We start from the raw sequence: 19797 nt of genomic DNA, 5'->3' as shown, positions 1-19797 counted from the left end.
GGTTAGAAGTTGAAACTACGTGCAAATAAGAGTGAGTCGGGGAGGGGAAGGCATAGGTGAGGAGGAGAAAAGACTAAAGGAGGAACAGGGAAGTTGGTGCTTAAGAAAGAAAATGGCAAACAAAAAGATGATGAGCTTTGTTCAAGAGACAAAGTTGCTTTATTTGGAATGCTGCGCTGTCGTGAGGGCTGGTGTCTGGGAGACCAACTATCAGCCATTTGGGTCTATTCTGGTGGCATAGTGCAAAGAATATCTGCTCTCCTATATTGAGGAAAAGGTTATCTACCTTAAGAGATGTTTATGAGCAAGATGACGAGGTGCGTTCTCAGAAAATACAGAGAATTGATTTTGACTTCACAATGTCCTGTCTCTCAGTTCCTGTGACCTAAAGTACACAGAAGGAGTGCAGTCCCTCAACTGGACTAAAATCATGAAGACCATTGTCGATGACCCCGAGGGCTTCTTCGAACAAGGTGGCTGGTCTTTCCTAGAGCCTGAGGGTGAGGTGCGTGAGTGTGGGGTTTCTTTTCTGGTACATGGTGGTGCCCATTACCATTTGGGCGGCTAGGAAATGCCATGTAAGTAGCACAGAAGGGAGCAGACCGAGTGGGAGCTTGCTCTTATTACTGTATTGTTTCTCCAGGTTAGTTTTACAGGTAGATGATAAATTGGGGACTGGCAGCCACTCAGATTTCTTTGAAATTGCAGAATTGTTCTTAGTATTGGGAAAAAATTCTTCAGGGCATTTTTACTTCTTACTATTATTACCTGAAGTATATTTAACATACAGCATATCAGTTTCAGGTGTAACTTCAGGGCGTTCTGCAAAAATTGTTTTCTAAGAAGTGGTTCTTCCACCTCTGCATAATGCATTATTACCAAGAGTATTTCTTTTTTTTTTTTTTAAAGATTTTATTTATTTATTTGAGAGAGAGAGTGAGAGAGAGAAAGAGCACAAGAGGGGGTAGTGGGAGAGGGAGAAGCAGACTCCCTGCCAAGCAGGGAGCCCGATGCGGGACTCGATCCCGGGACTCCAGGATCATGACCTGAGCCGAAGGCATTCGCTTAACCAACTGAGCCACCCAGGCGCCCACCAAGAGTATTTCTGTGGTTAATTTTCCTGGGTAAGGAAGGGTGAAGTGAATCTTAAAGAAATACGAATTAGATATTTATCTAGTAATTGCACTTAACTAGCAATTTTAAATTAGCCCTTTTATCTTTTGGTTGCTCGGGGGTTTTGGGTTTTATTTTTTTCACGTAAAAAAAAAAAAATGCTGGTGTGCTAAATGGGTTGAATTAATTCATTAATCAAGTGAATGTTAAAAAAAAGAACCCAGTAAATAGTATTATGCTGACTCACCAGGGCAGTGATGCTGAGGAAGGGGATTCAGAGTCTGAAATCGAAGATGAGACTTTTAATCCTTCAGAGGATGACTATGAAGAGGAGGAGGAGGATAGTGATGAAGATTATTCATCAGAAGCCGAAGAATCAGGTTAGTCTGTATAGGGAAAATTTTTCATGTCTTTCTCATCTAATGTCATTTCTGGAAACTCATAAAGGAGGGAAGAATTCTGGCATTTCATTCCTGTCTGAAGACTAATGCTTAATTTTATTTTAGACTATTCCAAGGAATCACTGGGCAGTGAAGAAGAGAGTGGAAAGGATTGGGATGAACTGGAGGAAGAAGCCCGAAAAGGTAAATTTTTTATTGTTTGTTGTTTATTTTTGAGGCACAGATTTCTAGCAGATTTTAGTATTTTGAGCTGCTATTTGCCTAATAACAAATAGCAAAAGAACACTGTAAAACTCACATGGAGTTACAGCTACAACTTCATCAGAGGAGCAGAGAAGCTCTAGAATGCGTCCACACTCTTCCAAGTGGCGTGACTCTGTCTAACCGATGCTTTCTTCCTGGGGTAGCCACATAGTCTTGGAAGGCTCCAGAATTAGGCCAGTTTCCAAGTGTGTCCTATAATAGTCTAATTTTCTGGACCTCTTCTGGGTTAGGATTGTTTTTATAAATACTAGTTTAATTACTCTGAAACCAGACGCCAGATACAAGTTAAAAGGTGAAAGGGAAATATCATCTACTGGGTCCCGAGCACTGGGATAGGTACCTTGCATAGATGACCTCATTTAATCGTAAAACAATTTTCCGTCGTATGAATACATAAACCAAGGCTCAGAAAGGTTAAGTACTTGCCCAAAATCAATCACACAACCCAGAAGCGACGGAGATTAACAGATTCAAACCGAAGTTTGACGCCGAGTACACACCCGAGTAGCGCATGCCGTCACGTACTCTTAGGTATCCAAGCAAACCCGCCGCTAACCAGTAGTGCCCCTCTCCCCTATTTAGCGGACCGTGAAAGTCGTTACGAGGAAGAAGAAGAACAGAGTCGAAGTATGAGCCGGAAGAGGAAGGCATCTGTGCACAGTTCAGGCCGTGGCTCTAACCGTGGTTCCAGACACAGCTCTGCACCCCCCAAGAAAAAGAGGAAGTAACTTTGGAACTTTGGTCCTCAGCTCCATTCTTTATCCAGCCAACCCCTACAAATTTTACATGACATAGAAACTGTATATTTCCTTTTTTTTTCCTTTTGAAGTTTTGCCATTTGTGTTTATGGGTTTAGGGGGCCATTTGTGTGGACCAATCTACTCGGGGAATTCCAGGCCCACCAGGACACGTGCCAGTGGCCCCATCCAGATGGCGAGGGAGGAGGTGTTCTTGAAGAAGGGCAGAGGCTTCCGCTGTTGCTAAGTACCGTTTCATTCCTCTCTTCCCGCCACCTTCTGCCAGGACATCGATGGCTTCTGACATCTGATTCTCTGATGTCGCAAAGCTGGATTTCCAAGACACTGGTACGAGGTGACCCCTAACTACCTGTACCATGGTTCTTGACCAGCAGATCCGAGCCTCCATCCTACCCTGCTGCCATGACCTTCCTCACCTCTCTTTACGTCCCATCTTTGCAGTACTCAAGAAAAGGTTCTTGGAATTTGCCAGTAGTTGTGATAAACCACCCAGCCTGAGCTAGTGAGGCAGAGCGGGCCGGTACGTCCGTCTGAGTCGTCCTGCTTTTTCGCCTCCTGCAGATAGAGCTCTCTCGGCTGCCTCGGACGACCTGAGAAGCAGTGGCACTCCCTGGCTCGGTTTCGTCCTCCTCACAGATTCACACATGGTACCATGGGAGAAGCAAAATTACCACTGTTTCTTTTCTGATGTATCTGAGGAAGAATGGTTGTGCCTCACGCACTGCTTCTAGTGAAACCTAGAAAGGAGGCTCAGAGGAATCAACATTTAGATCTGGAAGGGGCAGGCCATGCCTGGGGCCTAGAATACCCTGATGAGAAAAGAGAAGAGGAAGGGAGGCCACGTCTACAACACAGCCTCTCGTCACTGCTGCTCCTTATTTTTACTTGTCTTGCATTGTCCTGTATTTATCACAGTTTCTGTTGAACAGCTTTTTAAGTATTTGGGGAGTTTATCTCGCCATCCTCCCCCTCCTGGTTCTCTGCACCCACCTGTCCCACTGCAGTTCCTTCTGTGTTCTGTGACTTTAAGAGGGGAGGGGTCTCGGATTTTGTTTGTTTGTTTTTTTTCTCCTTAGCAGTAGGACTTGATATTTTCAATTTTGGAAAAACTAAAAGATAAATAAACTGTGGGTTTTTTTGTTGTTGTTTTGTTTTTGTAAATTCACCTTTTGTGACCGTTCTTTTGCAGTTCCTGAAAGCAGGCCTGCTTCTCACCTGCAAGAGTGCTGAGACGTTAGAGAATAATGCCTTTGTCCAGGGAGGATCACAGAAATTCACTTTCGTCCTTCTAAGCTTTTGTCATTAGGTTGGGAGATACCAGACATCACAGTAAACCAAATTCATGGTATAGCAAGTTACTTTATAAGAGACTTTTTACTATGGTTCCCTCCGAGAGTTTAGAATGGAATACTACTTGCTCCCTCAAGAAAACGTATCTTCTGTCATCTCCTTGCAAACAGCGTGGAGGGCGGCGGCAGCTCGAAGGGACACCTTCAGCCTTCCTATTTGGGTGGCCTGATCTTCAGGGCTGACAACTGTTGGGAGACGAAAGGCAAACAGGTCAGGCGGCAGTACCGTTCAAGTAGGAAACACTTAAACAACTGCCAGGTGCCGTGTGAGGGGATGGGGACACCACAGGTCACTGCCTCATTTCTTCGGGGGCTCAGTCTAGCGGAACAGAAGGGAGAGCACAGTCAGTACAGTATGCAAGGTGCTCTGATGAAAACTCCGGGTGCTTTGGGAACATGTAGAAGCGGCACCTAAGCCAGGATGGAGGAATTGGAAAAGGCTTTCTGGAGACAATCCCTGAGCTAAGTTTTTAAGATGTTCTAAATAAATCTTAAAAAAAAAAAAAAAAGTGAATCTGTATAGATAGGCTGGGGCCAGATCATAAAGGGCCTTGTTTGTCTTCTAAGGGATCTGGTTTTAACCGAAGTATGAAAGTGGTGATTTTTATTTGGGGTCTAGAAAAATGGCCATTATTTGGAGAATATAATTGGGGGCATGAGTAGATCAGGGAGGGTAGTTATGAGGCTGTTGCAGTAATTCAGGAGAGAAAGGAGTCTGAAGTATAATGGGATGGGGAGAGAAGGACAGATTCAGAACATCTGAGAGCTAAAAATGTGATTAAATGTTGGGAGTGAGGAGTAGGCTGAAATCAAGGATGACCATTCTAATTTGGATAACTGGATGGTGGCTAGTCAAGTTTTAGGTACTAAGGGAACATAGAAGTAGTGACTCTTGGTCTACTGGTCTACTGTAAGTCTAGATTTTATTAAAAATCTGGACTGGAAACCGAGATATGAGATAATTTTAAGATTATAATTAAAACCCTGGGAGTGAATGCAAACACCCAGGAAGAGGGTAGATGGAGAGAAAAAAAGAGGCCAAGAACTGAACCAGGAGAACCCCAACGTTCAAACCGGGGGAGAAGACGCTGTAAAGAAACAGAAGGATCCCCCACAGAGTGATCTGTAAAGTCAAATGGTGTAAAAAAGGGAGAGCGGCGTTCAAAAAGGAGAATGAGCAATGATATTAGAGATCAGAAAGGTCAAGTAGGATGAATACGGAAACTCACTGGGTTGGACAATTAGGAAACTGGTAAGAACAGAGTCAGTAAAGCGTCCGGATGAAAACATGATCTCAACTGGGCGGGCGGTGCCAGAGCAGTATGGCTCTGACTGCCCATTCAGCGGGTGTTCCCAGGAGCCCGAGTTCCAAAGTGCGAAGAGAGAAGGGAGCTGCAGGGCTGGAAAGCAGTGTTTTGTTTTTCAAATCAGACCAACACGATTAAAGTCTGAGTGGAAGGAAGGGCAGCCGTAATAAAGACATTACTATAAATTTTTCTTTTGATGATCAAAAAATCAAAATAATGGAGACGTATTCATTGGCTTTAGAAATGCTAAGGTCACAACTAGAAAAGGCTTCAGGGGCTGTTCCTTCTGTACAAAGGCCCAGAAGCCAGGAAGAGCACAGCATGTCTAGGGAATGGGGACGGGAATCGCACTTGGGAGGGCGAGCCGGAAAACAGGTGACAGACCCGAGCCAGCGAGCCAGCGCCCTCCTAAACACTCCTCTCCCTCCGCAAGCCTCCACTTAAGCCTTCCCTCAGTCCTCGGGACATGCCTACGGAGCAACTGCTGTTCTTCTCACCTTGCAGTTGAGAAAACTGGCACGGAGAGGTTACACAACTTGCCCAGTACCTCAGCTGGAAAGGTACTAGAGGAATAAAATGAAGACTCTTGTCTACCAGCTAGTTTGAACTCTGTAGCCCCTGGTCTGAAGAGTATTCCTCAAATCTTACTGTAATTTTATATCATGTCTCAGTACACAGGTACATAAGAAAGTGTCACAAAATAATCTATGTGCAGAGCACTCTGATATTTACTACAGTTCCCAGTTCTGGTCATGACTTACTAATTTCATTTCACCACCCATTGGTTGGTTGGTTAAGACTGGCGGTTTGAAAACCACTGGTCCAGCGGGTAATCTTCGGGGCCTACTACAGCCTCGCAGATAAGGTCAGTGTGAAACCCCAGGCGCGCAGGGTAAGAGCAGGGCGGACTGGACAGGACGGGCCCCTTCAGAGGCAGATACTTTTGAAGCATGCCAGTCTTGCAGCGAACAGTGTTAAAAATGGATTTAAGAAGAATGGTGATCAAATTTTTTGTAAAGAAACACTGTAGCAGATGGAAATGGGGTGGAAGTGGGGATACAGTCCAGACACTTCTGAAGCAGGATGGTTAAGGTTTGGTAACCAAAAAAAAACCCACCCCAAAAACCTCAGTAACAAATACCATGAGGTGTGAGGGAGCAGGTGAGTGGGTGTCTGTGGAAGAGACTGTATGACAAGAGGAGGGTGTGTGCTGCCTTTACAAACCTTATATGCTTAAGAGAAATGAGGAATTCTGATCTTTAAATCTGACTGAAATTAAAAGAATTGGTCTTTTCAAAATTCCCTGATTTCAAACCCTGGAGATTGATAAAAGATTGTATTCCAGTTGTCATGGGGTACATGGACTAAAATATACAACTGACTACTCTCATGCTCGATCTAGAAAGAAATACAGCTGTAGGGATTTTGATCCAATTTACATCATCAACTTCATAGTGGTAATTATATACTGAAGGTAAAACAGGAGTATTCGTGATGAGGCTGATTTCCTTAGAAATAAGTGAAACTGAGAAGCATGAACATTTATTACTCACTGTCTAGCTCTTGCTCTACACCATCTCCTCCCGATTCCATGAGCTGCCACAGTTCCAGAAATGCATATCCTACTTCTTGACATTCTTTATTTTCGTCGTCCATAGGATCACTTACCACTGTAAACTTTAAACTAAAGGAAAAATTCCATTTAACTCAGTACTGCTGATACTGTAAGCCTTAAAATACATATATGAGGATAAAAGTAATCCTACATAACACAGCGTTTTCCCTGAATCACTTTTCCCTTGCCTCCACTTTACACAACTATAATGGCGAAAGAGTAAGGAATTGGTGTATTTTAAAGTAATGATAGGCCTGGAGAAGAGGGAACTAAGACTCAAGATGATGTAGTTGATCAAGTTGTCTCAGAACTGTTCAGACAGGGGCGCCTGGGTGGCTCAGTCAGTTAAGCATCTGCCTTCGGCTCAGTTCGTGGTCCCAGGGTCCTGGGATCGAGCCCTGCATCGGGCTCCCTGCTCAGCGGGGAGTCTCCTCCCTCTGCCTGCCGCTCCCCCTGCTTGTGCGCTCTCTGACAAATAAATAAAATCTTTAAAACAAACAAAAACCCCACAAAAGACTGTTCAGATAGGTTGCCTTGTAAGAGAGCTTACAACTCTGATGAAAGATTTGTCATTGACAGTGAAGGTGTTCACACAAAAACTAAGATTACAGGAAATTAGAAGAGTTCTTAGATTTCTAAATAAAAGTTGGGTATCAAGCTGGAGCAAAGGAAAACAGAAGGGACAGAGAATTGCAAAATGTATAAGAAGCATATCCCTTTGAGTTGTAAGTCTGGAGACAGGGCACCAGAGAGCAAGCGGCCAGTAGTCCACTGCACTCATCATTCTGACTCAGCCCCGCAAAGAAGGAATTCTAGAAACTAGTACCTACTTGATTTTTTTTTAAGATTTTTATTTATTTATTTATTTGAGACAGAGAGAATGAGAGACAGAGAGCATGAGAGGGAGGAGGGTCAGAGGGAGAAGCAGACTCCCTGCCGAGCAGGGAGCCCGATGCGGGACTCGATCCCGGGACTCCAGGATCATGACCTGAGCCGAAGGCAGTCGCTTAACCAACTGAGCCACCCAGGCGCCCCCTACTTGATTTTTGGAGATAAAATTCACACATAAATTCACTATCTTAACCATTTTAAAGTGTACAATTCAGTGTGTTTTAGTAAAATCACAGTGTTGCCCAACGATCACCAGTAATTCCAGGCCATGCTCATCACCCCAAGAAGAAATCCTACAGCCATCACGCAGCCACTTCCCGTTCTCCCCTCAGCTCCGGGAGACCACCAATCGACTGTCTCTCTGGGTTTGCCTATTCTGGACATTCTGTATCCCTATTAATTTTTTAAAAGCAAATACTGGTGGCAAATAGTGGTAAGGGAGCAAGAATAGGACTAAAAATTCAAGCTTTTAAAATCACAGCTAAGCAAGATTAAGCTAAAAAGAAATTCTGAAAGTGATACATTGTTAGCTCATGAGGCAATATTCATTTGTGATGATGCTTCTGTATCCTTACTGAGAACTTCAACAATACAAAGGGATAATGCTGACTCCCTGACCCCAAGTTTCCCCTTTCTAGGTACAGGGCATTCATTCATCCATTCATTCATTCATCCATCCATCCATCCATTCATTCACAACCCTGAGATCAAGACCTGAGTTGAGACCAAGTGTCAGACGCCTAACTGACTGAGCCACCCAGGCGCCTCCCAGATGCTTTAGATAAACTACATTATTTCAGTTGTATCCTCACACAAGCCTTCAAGTTAAGTAATATCCAAAGATCACAGAGCTAGTAAGTGGAAGAGTCAGGATTCAAAACCAGGCCTCTCTGATTACAAAGCCAATGTTCTGTCCACTGTACGACACTGGCAAACAGGTAAAATCAATCAAAATCTAAAATTGAATAGGAGGTTATGAAAAGAAAAAAAGCTACCACTGTAAGGGAATAAAGGAAGAGCGTATTCTAGGAATGCTGCGAGAAGAAAAGAAAATAACTAAATTTAACATTGATGCAGAAGGGAAACAACCAAACGCTTTCCATTCCCAAAAGTTACCAGTCAGCTTCTGTTTAAGTGCACAGTGATACCAGAGTCAGATTCACTGTTTATTTCAGTGGCTCCTTTTTCAGTCCTTTCTATGACTGACTGGAGACAAAGTAAATGCAAATTAAACACCAGCCCTGTATTATTTCTTACCCACACACTTGAAAAGGAGGCAACATTGCTAGATCTTGCCAAAAACAAAAAAAACCCAAACAGATGCCTATTTAAATTTGAATTTCAAATTTTAGCTAAACAACGAATAATTTTCTTAGTATAACTTATGTCCTGTGCATTTCATCGGGAACTTCTAAATGGAGGCCTCTTCAGATTAGAGGAATAACAAGGACACTTTCCTAAAATTGATAGTATGCCTAGAATTTATTTCAGTTATATCAAAGTCAAAGTAATCCTGTAGAGAAATAATTTTAAAAATCTAAATATGAGGGGTGTCTGGGTGGCTCAGTCGATGAAGCGTCCGACACTTGATCTCAGCTCAGGGCTTGATCTCTGGGTCATGAGTTTAAGCCCCACACTGGGCTCCATGCTGGGTGTGGAGCCCACTTAAAAAAAAAAAAACAACTAAATATGAAATTAATATTATAAAGACATAGTATTTGGTAAGCTAGCAATGGTACTGTGTTTGTGGGAAATAAATTATCTGGGAATGTCAAAGGGTTTTTTCCATTCCTCATAGAGTCGCCTGCATTGCTGGTTCAGTGGTAGAATTCTCGCCTGCCATTCCTCATAGAGCACTGTTAGTATTCAAGTACTTGCTGCCACAAAAATCGTGCTTATCAGGGGGCTGGCATGGGTGAGAGATGAACTACACCGATGAGATTCATACAGTTTATCAGGTAGTTGTAAAAATGAATCAGACTCAAAGAGATGAGAAATCCATTCAGTAAATTAATATGAAAGAAGTTGTTCGAATATTCAATATCAGCACAAAACCAAACTTAAACTCCTGAACTCCTGTGTGGATGGTATCTCCCTTCTTTCAAAGTGGAAAGATGCTTACCGTCCTTGCTCAGGATCTTGTCTGTTCAGCATGGCAAACAGAAACTGCCTTCGGCCTTTTTGTTCCAGTGGGTCCAGGTCTATCACTGTATTAAGGATAAGAGAGGAGAAAAGCAAAGAATCATACGCTGTTGCTATTTGGGCACTAAGACTTTCATAAGTGGTATATGTAAGACCATGATAGAAAAGAGAGGTTGGCAAGCTAGGGCTCATGGGTGGGCCACCTGTTTTGGTAAATAAAGTTTTTACTGAATACAGCCAATGCCTATTTGTTCACATATTATCTATGGTTGCTTTCCAACTACAGTGACAGAGTTGAATAGCTGTGACAGAGACCATTTGGTCCACAAAGCCTAAAATATTTACTACCTGGCCCTTTAAGAAAAAGTTTGTCGACCCTGATGAAAAGGAAGCCTTAGGATCTGCACTGAATGCTGTTCTGCCATTGTGCCAAGATGAATGTGCTTCCACCACTCTACAGCTGGAAGAACCCCAGGAGACTGAGTTTGAGTTTTGCAGCAGGTTCAACTCAAGCTGCCTCTCTCAACACCCGCCCTCCCCTTCCTCCTCATTTCTATATGGGAATGCTGCAGCCTCAAATACATTAGCTTATGTTTTCCAGCCTCTATTTTAGCTGGGTTTGGCTGCACGATTAAATTCTGGCTATTGTGTTATGTGAAACATGCTTGACAGGCTCAACTGGGAGGCATCCTTCCTTTCCCTGGCAGCCATTAAGGGTGACAGGGTCACCAAAAGGATGGAAGATAGGCACTAGGTTGATAAGAAGGCAGGATAGGAGTTTGGATCCTGACAGAATCACATATCCTCAGTCCTGGACTGCCCCCCCTCAGAATTCATTTTATACAGGTAAGAAATAAACTTCTACCTCATATAAGGAAAGGATATACTTAAGGGAAAAAAAAAAAAAAAGGAGGAACAGACAACAACAAACAGTTCTTAGAAATTTAAGATAAATTTTCAATGACTGGAAGATAAAATTAAGGAAATTTGAGGGGGCACCTGGCTGGCTCAGTTGGTAGAGCATGAAACTCTTGATCTTGGGGTTGTACGTTTGAGCCCCACATTGGATGCAGCAATTACTTAAAAATAAAATCTTTATTTTTTTTTATTTAGAGAGGGAATGGGGGAAGGGGCAGAAGGAGAGAGAGAGAATCTTAAGCAGGCTCCATGCCCAGTGTGGAGCCTGATGGGGAGCTCAATCTCATGACCCTGAGAACATATCCTCAGTCGAAATCAAGTCAGATGCTTAACTGACTGAGCCATACTTAAAAATAAAATCTTAAAAAAACTAAGGAAATTTCCCCCAAATAGAAAAAGTAGAGGTAGGATTATAGGAAGAAAATGAGAAAATTAGAGGATCAATTTGGAAGATCAAAAACTCTACTAAGAAAATGAGAAAATCCTGGGGACAAAATTATCAAAGAAATGCAATAAAATTTCCCAGAACTAAAAGCCATAAGCTTCCAGATTGAAAGAGCCCCCTGGATGGCTAGAACAATTACAGGAAAAATATACACATTATCCTGAAATTTAAGAACACTGAAGAGAAAGATAAAATGTTCAAGTCTTCTGGACAGGTAGAGGTAGTTTTCATACAAAGGTTAGACTCTTGGCGAAGACCATGGACCAACTGCTTCGAAATTCTGAATAAGAATGTTTTCAAAATAGATTTCTATACTTGGTCTAATTATCAATTGAATATATGGGTAAAATAAAGAGACTTCATGCATGATGGTCTCAAAATGTTTCCTTCCAATGCACTCTTTCTTTAAAAGCTACTGGAAAATATGACCCATTAAAATATAAAAGTGAATCAGAGGATGACAGAGAACCCAGGAGACAAGAAATCCAGTATAGGAGAGAATTAAATCAAATTCTCCAAATTGCAGCAGTAGGATAATAGCTGAATGGTGGGCTGAAGAAAGGTCTTCAAGGAAAAAAATTGATATATTTTTTGACAGGTTTGGATTATTTGAAAACTTGGAAAGGCTGTTGGAGGATGTGAAAAGAATTACAATGGGCATAATGAAGATACAGCAAGCGAAAAATTGAGACAAACAAAATAATAAAAAAAGGATTATAACCACGGCATACTACTTGGTTCTGAAGAATTAATATTTACATATCCATAATAATAGAAACAATTAAGATTGGATTAAATGAAAGTTATGATCCAACTCTATGGGAGAAAGAGAAAATGGGTATAGTGTAAGAGAAATAAATTTTATGTGTCACGATAGGAAGTTAGCAGATAATATTTAAAATTGGTGAGTCAGGAAATTGCAACAGAAACATTATTCAGAAACATGGAGTTAAATAACAAGAAATAGTAGAAAAAGTGAAAAGGTGTGTGGTGGACTGAGGAGAATGGGGAGGACGACAGGGAGTGATCTGTGGAAAAGGGATGGAAAACGGGACTGCTCAATTTTAATTAAAAATCTTTCTAGGCCTATTTGATATTTTATTTTATTTTTTTTATTTTTTTTAAAGATTTTATTCATTTATTTAATTGACACAGAGAGAGAGAGAGACAGCGAGAGAGGAAACACAAGCAGGGGGAGTGGGAGAGGGAGAAGCAGGCTCCCCGCTGAGCAGGGAGCCCGATGCGGGACTCGATCCTGGGACTCCAGGATCATGACCTGAGCCGAAGGCAGTCGCTTAACCAACTGAGCCACCCAGGCGCCCCGCCTATTTGATATTTTAAAACCATATGCATAACCCCACTTACATCAATGGACAGATCATCCAAACAGAAAATCAACAAGGAAACAGTGGCTTTGAATGACACATTGGACCAGATGGATTTAACATACATTCAGAACATTCCATCCCCAAACAGCAGAATACACATTCTTTTCAAGTGCACATGGAACAGTCTCCAGAATAGATCACATATTAGGCCACAAAACAAGTCTCAACAAATTCAAAAATATCAGTCATACCATGTATCTTTTCTTTTTTTCTTTTTTTTTAAAGATTTTATTTATTTATTTGAAAGAGAGAGAATCAGAGAGAGAAAGAGCATGAGAGGGGGAGGGTCAGAGGGAGAAGCAGACTCCCTGCTGAGCAGGGAGCCCGACGTGTGACTCGATCCTGGGACTCCAGGATCATGACCTGAGCTGAAGACAGTCACTTAACCAACTGAGCCACCCAGGCTCAGTTTTCTTTTTTTAAAAGATTTATTTATTTTAGAGAGAGAGAGTGCACAAGTGGGAGGGGTAGAGGGAGAGGAAGAGAGAAACCCAAGCAAACTCCACACTGAGTGCAGAGCCCAACTCAGGGCTTGATCCCATGACTCCAAGATCATGACCTGAGCTGAAACCAAGAGTTGGACGCCCAACCAATTGTGCCACCCAGGTGCCCCACCATGTATCTTTTCTGATCACATGCTATGAAACTAGAAATCAACCACAAGAAAAAATCTGAAGAGAGCACAAATACATGGAAGTTAAATAACATGCTACTAAACGATGAATGGGTCAACCCAGAAATCAAAGGGGAAATAAAAAAAAATACATGGGGACAAATGAAAATACAATGGTCCAAAACCTTTGGGATGCAGCAAAGGCTGTTCTAAGAGGGAAGTTTATAAGAATATAAGCCTAACTCAAGAAGCAAGAAAAATTAAAAAACAAAAAAACCAACAACCTAACATTATACCTAAAGGAACTAAAAAAAGAATAAACAAAACTCAAACCAGTACAAGGAAGGAAATAAAGATCAGAGCAGAAATTAAAGAAAGAGAAACTTTAAAAACCAATAGAACAAATCAATAAAACCAGGAGCTGGTTCTTTGAAAAGATGAACAAAATTGATAAACCTTTAGCTAGACTCATCAAAGGGGGGGGCTCAAATAAAATCAGAAATGAAAGAGGAGAAAAAACAACCGACACCACAGAAATACAAAGGATTGTGAGAGATTATTAAGAAAAATTATATGCCAACAAATTGGACAACCTAGAAGAAATGGACAAATTCCTAGAAACATATAACCTCCCAAAACTGATTCAGGAAGAAGTAGAAAATTTGAATAGACTGATTACCAGAAATGAAATTGAATCAGTAACAAAAAAACTCCCAAAGTCCAGGACCAGACGGCTTCACAGGGGAATTCTACCAAACATTTAAAGACGCATTAATACCTATTCTTCTCAGACTATTCCAAAAAATAGAAGAGGCAGGAAAACATCAAAATTCAAAACCAGATAAAGACACTACAAAAAAAGAGAACTACAAGGCAGTATCTGCAATGAACAAAGATGCAAAAATCCTCAACAAAATATTAGCAAACCAAATTCAACAATACATTAAAAAAATCATCATGATCAAGTGGGATTTATTCCCAGGCTACAAGGGTGTTTCAATATTTATAAATCAATGTGATACATCATATCAATAAGAGATCATTTCAATAAATGGAGAAAAAGCATTTGACAAAGTACAATACCCATTCATGATAAAACCCCTCAACAAAGCAAGTTTAAGGGGAACATTCTTCAACATAATAAAGGCCATATGTGAAAAACCCACAGCTAACATCATATTCAATGGTGAAAAACTGAGAGCTTTCCCCCTAAGACCAGGAATAAGACAAGGATATTCACTCTCACCACTTTTATTCAACACAGTACTGGAAGTCCTAGCCACAGCAATCAGATAAGAAAAAGGAATAAAAAGCATCCAAATTGGTAAGGAAGAAGTAAAACTTTCACTATTTGTAGATGACATGATACTATATATAGAAAACCCTAAAGACTCCATCAAAAAACTATTAGAACTGATAAATGAATTCAGGATACAAAATCAATATACCAAAATCTGTTGCATTTCTTTATTATTATTGTTACTATTTTTTTATTTTTATTAGGTTGGCTCCACACTAGGCTTGAACTCACAACCCTGAGATCAAGACCTGAGCTGAGATTAAGAGTCAGACACTTAACTGACTGAGCCACCCAGGCACCCCTCATTGCATTTCTATATGCTAATAATGAACCAACAGAAAAAGAAATTAAGAAATCAATCCCATTTACAATTGCACCAAAATTAATAAAATACTTAGGAATAAACTTAACCAAGGAGGTGAAAACCTATACTCTGAAAACTATAAAACAACAATGAAAGAAACTGAAGATGACACAAATGGAAAGATATTCTGTGTTCATTGATTGGAAGAACAAATATTATTAAAATGTCTATGCTAACCAAAGCAATCTACAGATTTAATGTAATTCTTACCAAAATACCTACAGCATCCTTCACAGAACTAGAACAAATATTCCTAAAATTTGTATGGAACCACAAAAGACCCCAAATTGGCAAAACGATCTTGTAAAAGAAAAACAAAGCTGGAAGTATCACCATCTCCCAGATTTCAAGATATACCACAAAGCTGTAGTAATGAAAACAGTATTTTTACTGGCACAAAAACAGACACATAGATCAATGGAACAGAATAGAAAACCCAGAAACAAACCCACGATTATATAGCCAATTAATTTTTGATAAAGGAGGCAAAAACATGCAACGGGAAAAAGACAGTCTCTTCAACAAACGGAGTTGGGAAAACAGGACAGCTACATGCAAAAGAGTGAATCTGGACCACTTTCTTACATCATACACAAAAATAAACTCAAAATGGATTAAGGACTTGGGCGCCTGGGTGGCTCAGTTGGTTAAGCGACTGCCTTCGGCTCAGGTCATGATCCTGGAGTCCTGGGATCGAGTCCCGCATCGGGGGGGGGGTCCCTGCTCAGCAGGGAGTCTGCTTCTCCCTCTGACCCTCCCATCTCATGCTCTATCTCATTCTCTCTCTCAAATAAATAAATAAAATCTTTAAAAAAAATGGATTAAGGACTTAAATGCGAGACCTGAAACTATAAAAATCCTAGAAGAGAGCACAGGCAGTAATTTCTCGGACATCAGCCATAGCAACTTCTTTCTAGATATGTCTCCTAAAGCAAGTGAAATAAAAGCAAAAATAGATTATTGGAACTACATCAAAATAAGAAGCTTCTGCACAGTGAAGGAAATAATCAACAAAACTACAAGGCAACCTACTGAATGGAAGATGATATTTGCAAATGACATACCTGGTACAGGGTTAGTATCCAAAATACATAAAGAACTGATACAACTCAACATTCAAAAAACAAATAACCTAATTAAAAAATGGGGCAAAAACATGAACATTCTCCAGAGTAGACATACAGATGGCCAACAGACACATGAAAAGATGCTCAAAATCACTCATTATGCAATGCACATGCATACTATATGCATAATTTGCATTATGCAATGCAAATCAAAACCACAGTGAGATATCACCTCATACCTGTCAGAATGGCTAAAGAACAAGAAAAAGAAACAACAAGTGTTGGCGAGGATGTGGAGAAAAAGGAACCCTCTTGCCTTGTTGGTGGGAACGCAAACTGGTGCAGCCACTGTGGATGGATCTAGAGAGTATAAGACTAAGCGAAATAAGTCAGAGAAAGACAAATACCATATGACTTCACCTATATGTGGAATATAAGAAACAAAACAAATGAACAAAGGAAAAAGAAGAGACAAACCAAAAAATCGCTCTTAAGTATAGAGAACAGAGGGTTACTGGAGGGGAGGTGGGCGGGGAGGATGGGGGAAATAGGTGATGGGGATTAAGAGCATGCTCATCATGATGAGCACTGAATAATGTATACAGTTGTCGAAGCACTATGTTGTACACCTCAAACTAATATAACACTGTATGTTAACTATACTGGAATTAAAATAATAAAAAACAAAAACCATAAATAAAACCATATGCATCTATCACTTTGATATATAACATGGTTGCATCCACCCCATTGGAAGTGCAGGGCAGTTCTGACCCCTCAGACCACTCTTGCAGCCAAGCACAAGGGATGCCTCACCTTTGCTGAAGTGGAAGTGGATCTCTTCTCCCGCCCTTGGTTTCCTCAGGGACACCGGGGTCTCCGTCTCTGACAAAGGTACATCATAGAACTTGTACTCTACATACACCTGCTTGACATTCTCATCACACATCACTTCAGCCTCTGGGTAGAAGGCCAGGGAGACAATTTCAATGCACATCTTCTCCGAACCCTGACAAGGAAAATACTTATTTATCTCCTATAGGTTAGCGATGCTCCAAGTGTTTCTACTCCATCTAATGAACACATTACTCCCTCAGACATCAGTCGTAGCCATATTCCATCTCACATACCCTTCAAAAAATTTTGGTGGGCGGCAAAGTTTACTGAGAGACAGCCGACAGCACCAAGCTCCCGAAGAGGGAGGGGACCCTCGAGGGTTGCCCCTATCTCACACATCCTTGAGAATCAGTTTAGCGGTAAAGCCCAGAGCTTCCTGCGCCCGCAAAGTGCCTGCCGTAGAGCAGGCCGCCGGGCAGCCTGCCCCCTCATAGCAACACCTGTCCTTCCAGCCCCGCTTCAGAGTTGCTGCCACAGCCACCGTCCTCTCTTTGGACCGTCCCTGTGTCCATTTTTGCATTAGGGACACCAGGGGGAGGGCTGACATCTCTCGAGTTTCAAGACAGAAGCTGAAGGCCATGTGAAGTCCTCCCCTTCCACAGTGTGGCAACAAGTCCTGTCCCGACACTAGTAAGGGGTCAGTCGGGGATGGCCCCAACCAGCCATGGCTCTCCCTTGTCACCTGGGGGGGACTCGCCCGTGCTCTAGGTTGCCAGGCCAATGCCCTCACTTCTCCCAAGATCCATCCCCATCCCCATCTTTGCTTCTCTTAGGAAGCAGGTGGAGCTCCTAGGCCTTCTCCTAGGAAGCCAGAGGCAGTATTTCTCAACAAATCTACTTCAGAACAACCTGGGTGACTCTTGAAAATAAAGCTACTTGATGTTGCCCTCTCAACAGCCCTCACAAACCCTCCTACAATCTCCATCATGAAAACTATTATGTTTTCCAAAATGTGGGTTTTGACACTTACAGGTCAGCTAGGTGGGTTGTGGGTTTCACTAGCATTTTTTTTTTTTTAAATAAAAGAATAAGATAGGCTAGGACAGAATGGAATGGAATAGAACAGAAAATATGAGAGTTCATGGTAAATGGTAAGCCCTGTTTCTTAAAGTTCTTGTTTATATATGATTGTACTGGGCACAATGTAGAAATGTATTTCTTACAGTGACTGTCATTAAAAAAGCATTAACAGCCACTCTTAAATCACACTGCCTAGGGTGGCTCCTGACAATCTGTTTAACTTTTATTTTTTAATTTTTTAAAAGAGTTTATTTGGGATAGAGTGCGTGAGTGCACGAGCAGCAGGCGAGGGGGAGTAGAGGCAGAGGGAGAGGGAGAAGCAGGCTCCCCACTGAGCAGGGAGCCCAACGTGGGGCTCAATCCCAGGACCCTGGATCATGACCTGAGCCGAAGGCAGACGCTTAACTGACTGAGCTACTCAGGTGCCCCTCTGTTTAACTTCTAAACATTTATGTATATAATTTACACACAGTAAAATACAAAACCTAACATGTACACTTTTGACAAATATATACAAGTGTGTAATCAACTCCCCATTCAAGATACAGAACCATCACCCTAGAAAGTTCTCTAATGCCACTGTTGTAATTTTTTTTAATTTTTAAAAAGATTTTACGTATTTATTTTAGAGAGAGTGTGTGTGAGCAGGGGGAAGAGCAGAGGGAGAGGGGGAGAGAGAATCTCAGGCAGATTCTATGCTGAGCACAGAGCCTGAAGATGGTTAACTGACTGAGCCACTCAGATGCCCCTGTTGCAATTATTTTTAAGCTGAGAACCCTATGCCCTATAGTTTCATAAAAATGAAGCAGAACTTCTCAAAGGTGTCTGAGGAACAGGTGTTTTACAAATGAGTGGTTCTGTGATCAAATACATTTTGGAGGGGAAGCTGGGTGGCTCAGTGGGTTCAGTGTCTGACTCTTGGTTTTGGCTCAGGTCATGATCTTAGGGTCATAGGATGGAGCCCTGCATCGGGCTCCCTGCTAGCAGGGACTGAGTGTGCTTGAGATTCTCTCCCTCTCCCTTTGCCCCTCCTCCCACTCGCTCTTTCTCTTGAAAATAAATCAATAAATCTTTAAAAAAATACATTTTGGAAAATCAAGATTAACAAAGTTATCAGCTTTCTCTAACTGGACTTACAGCCTTTAATATGTTAATATGCATCAGGACACTTTTAGAGGATGATACAAAGGTAGTTCTTCCCAAACATATTTGACTATACAATCACTTTTGTTTTTTTCCTGGACATGGTTGGGCTTAATTTTCCAAAGAACACACTTTAGGAAACACTGAGGTCTGGGAAAAAAAGAAAAGTGTTCATAGCTATATAAGTACCTGAATGATCCCCAGCAACATCTTACCAAAAAAAAAAAAAAGCCTCCTATGCTTAATGAGGATGAACATTTTTTTTTTCCCGTAGTTAAAAATGAACAGCCACCAGACCAGTGGGTTTCAAACTATAAAACTTGGCCTATGCATATTTATATGTGTGTATAAAAAGAAATCACTGAAATAAAAGTCTCCTTAAACAATTTTTAACCTTAATAGGTGTGATGCAAATTATTATTTTGTATTTTATTCTTTCTCAGTTTTTTGTTTGTTTTTAAAAAGTGCTGGCTGGGACCCCCTATTTTGATTTCATTGTCTAGGGATGTCAACTTGCAGCTGGAAAATATGGCACCCAGTTATGCTCTATGACAAATAGCCATTAGCCACATGTGGCTACTGAGCACTTGAAATGTAACTAATCTGAATCAGGAGCAGCCAGCGTAAAATTCACAGGATTTTGGAGACCTTGCAGGAAAAAAACAAATGTAAGGTGTCTCAATAATTGTTTATATTGATTTCATATTGAAATGATAATACCTTGGATATACTAGGTTAAGTAAAATATATTATTAAAATTTACTTGTTTCTTTTCACACTTTTCATGTGGACACTAAGAAAT

General features: G+C 41.2%; 2 protein-coding genes across 3 annotated transcripts in view; one reads left to right on the top strand and one right to left on the bottom strand.

The window, feature by feature from the left end:
* Positions 1-3678, top strand: part of SUPT16H (SPT16 homolog, facilitates chromatin remodeling subunit) — a 40011-nt gene extending 36333 nt beyond the window's left edge. The window contains exons 23-26 of the mRNA XM_045900498.2: positions 376-505; positions 1364-1493; positions 1620-1697; positions 2361-3678. Coding sequence (XP_045756454.1) covers positions 376-505; positions 1364-1493; positions 1620-1697; positions 2361-2506 — 484 coding nt within the window. The 3' untranslated portion in view covers positions 2507-3678. The remainder of the gene's footprint in view (positions 1-375; positions 506-1363; positions 1494-1619; positions 1698-2360) is intronic.
* Positions 3679-3932: 254 nt separating this feature from the next.
* RPGRIP1 (RPGR interacting protein 1) overlaps positions 3933-19797 on the bottom strand; it is a 67252-nt gene continuing 51387 nt past the window's right edge. For both annotated transcript variants that reach the window (XM_064570789.1, XM_045900501.2), the window contains 4 exons: positions 16752-16944; positions 9821-9905; positions 6746-6876; positions 3933-4071 (listed from right to left, as the gene is read on the bottom strand). In XM_064570789.1, coding sequence (XP_064426859.1) covers positions 3959-4071; positions 6746-6876; positions 9821-9905; positions 16752-16944 — 522 coding nt within the window. In that variant the 3' untranslated portion in view covers positions 3933-3958. The remainder of the gene's footprint in view (positions 4072-6745; positions 6877-9820; positions 9906-16751; positions 16945-19797) is intronic.

Source organism: Mirounga angustirostris, unplaced genomic scaffold, assembly GCF_029215605.1.
Source record: "Mirounga angustirostris isolate CCGP_5_RB_7025 unplaced genomic scaffold, mMirAng1.0.hap1 SCAF_9, whole genome shotgun sequence".
Classification (NCBI taxonomy): Eukaryota; Metazoa; Chordata; class Mammalia; order Carnivora; family Phocidae; genus Mirounga; species Mirounga angustirostris.
The sequence above is the reverse complement of the archived record's forward strand: the minus strand, read 5'-3'. Positions and strand labels throughout refer to the sequence as shown.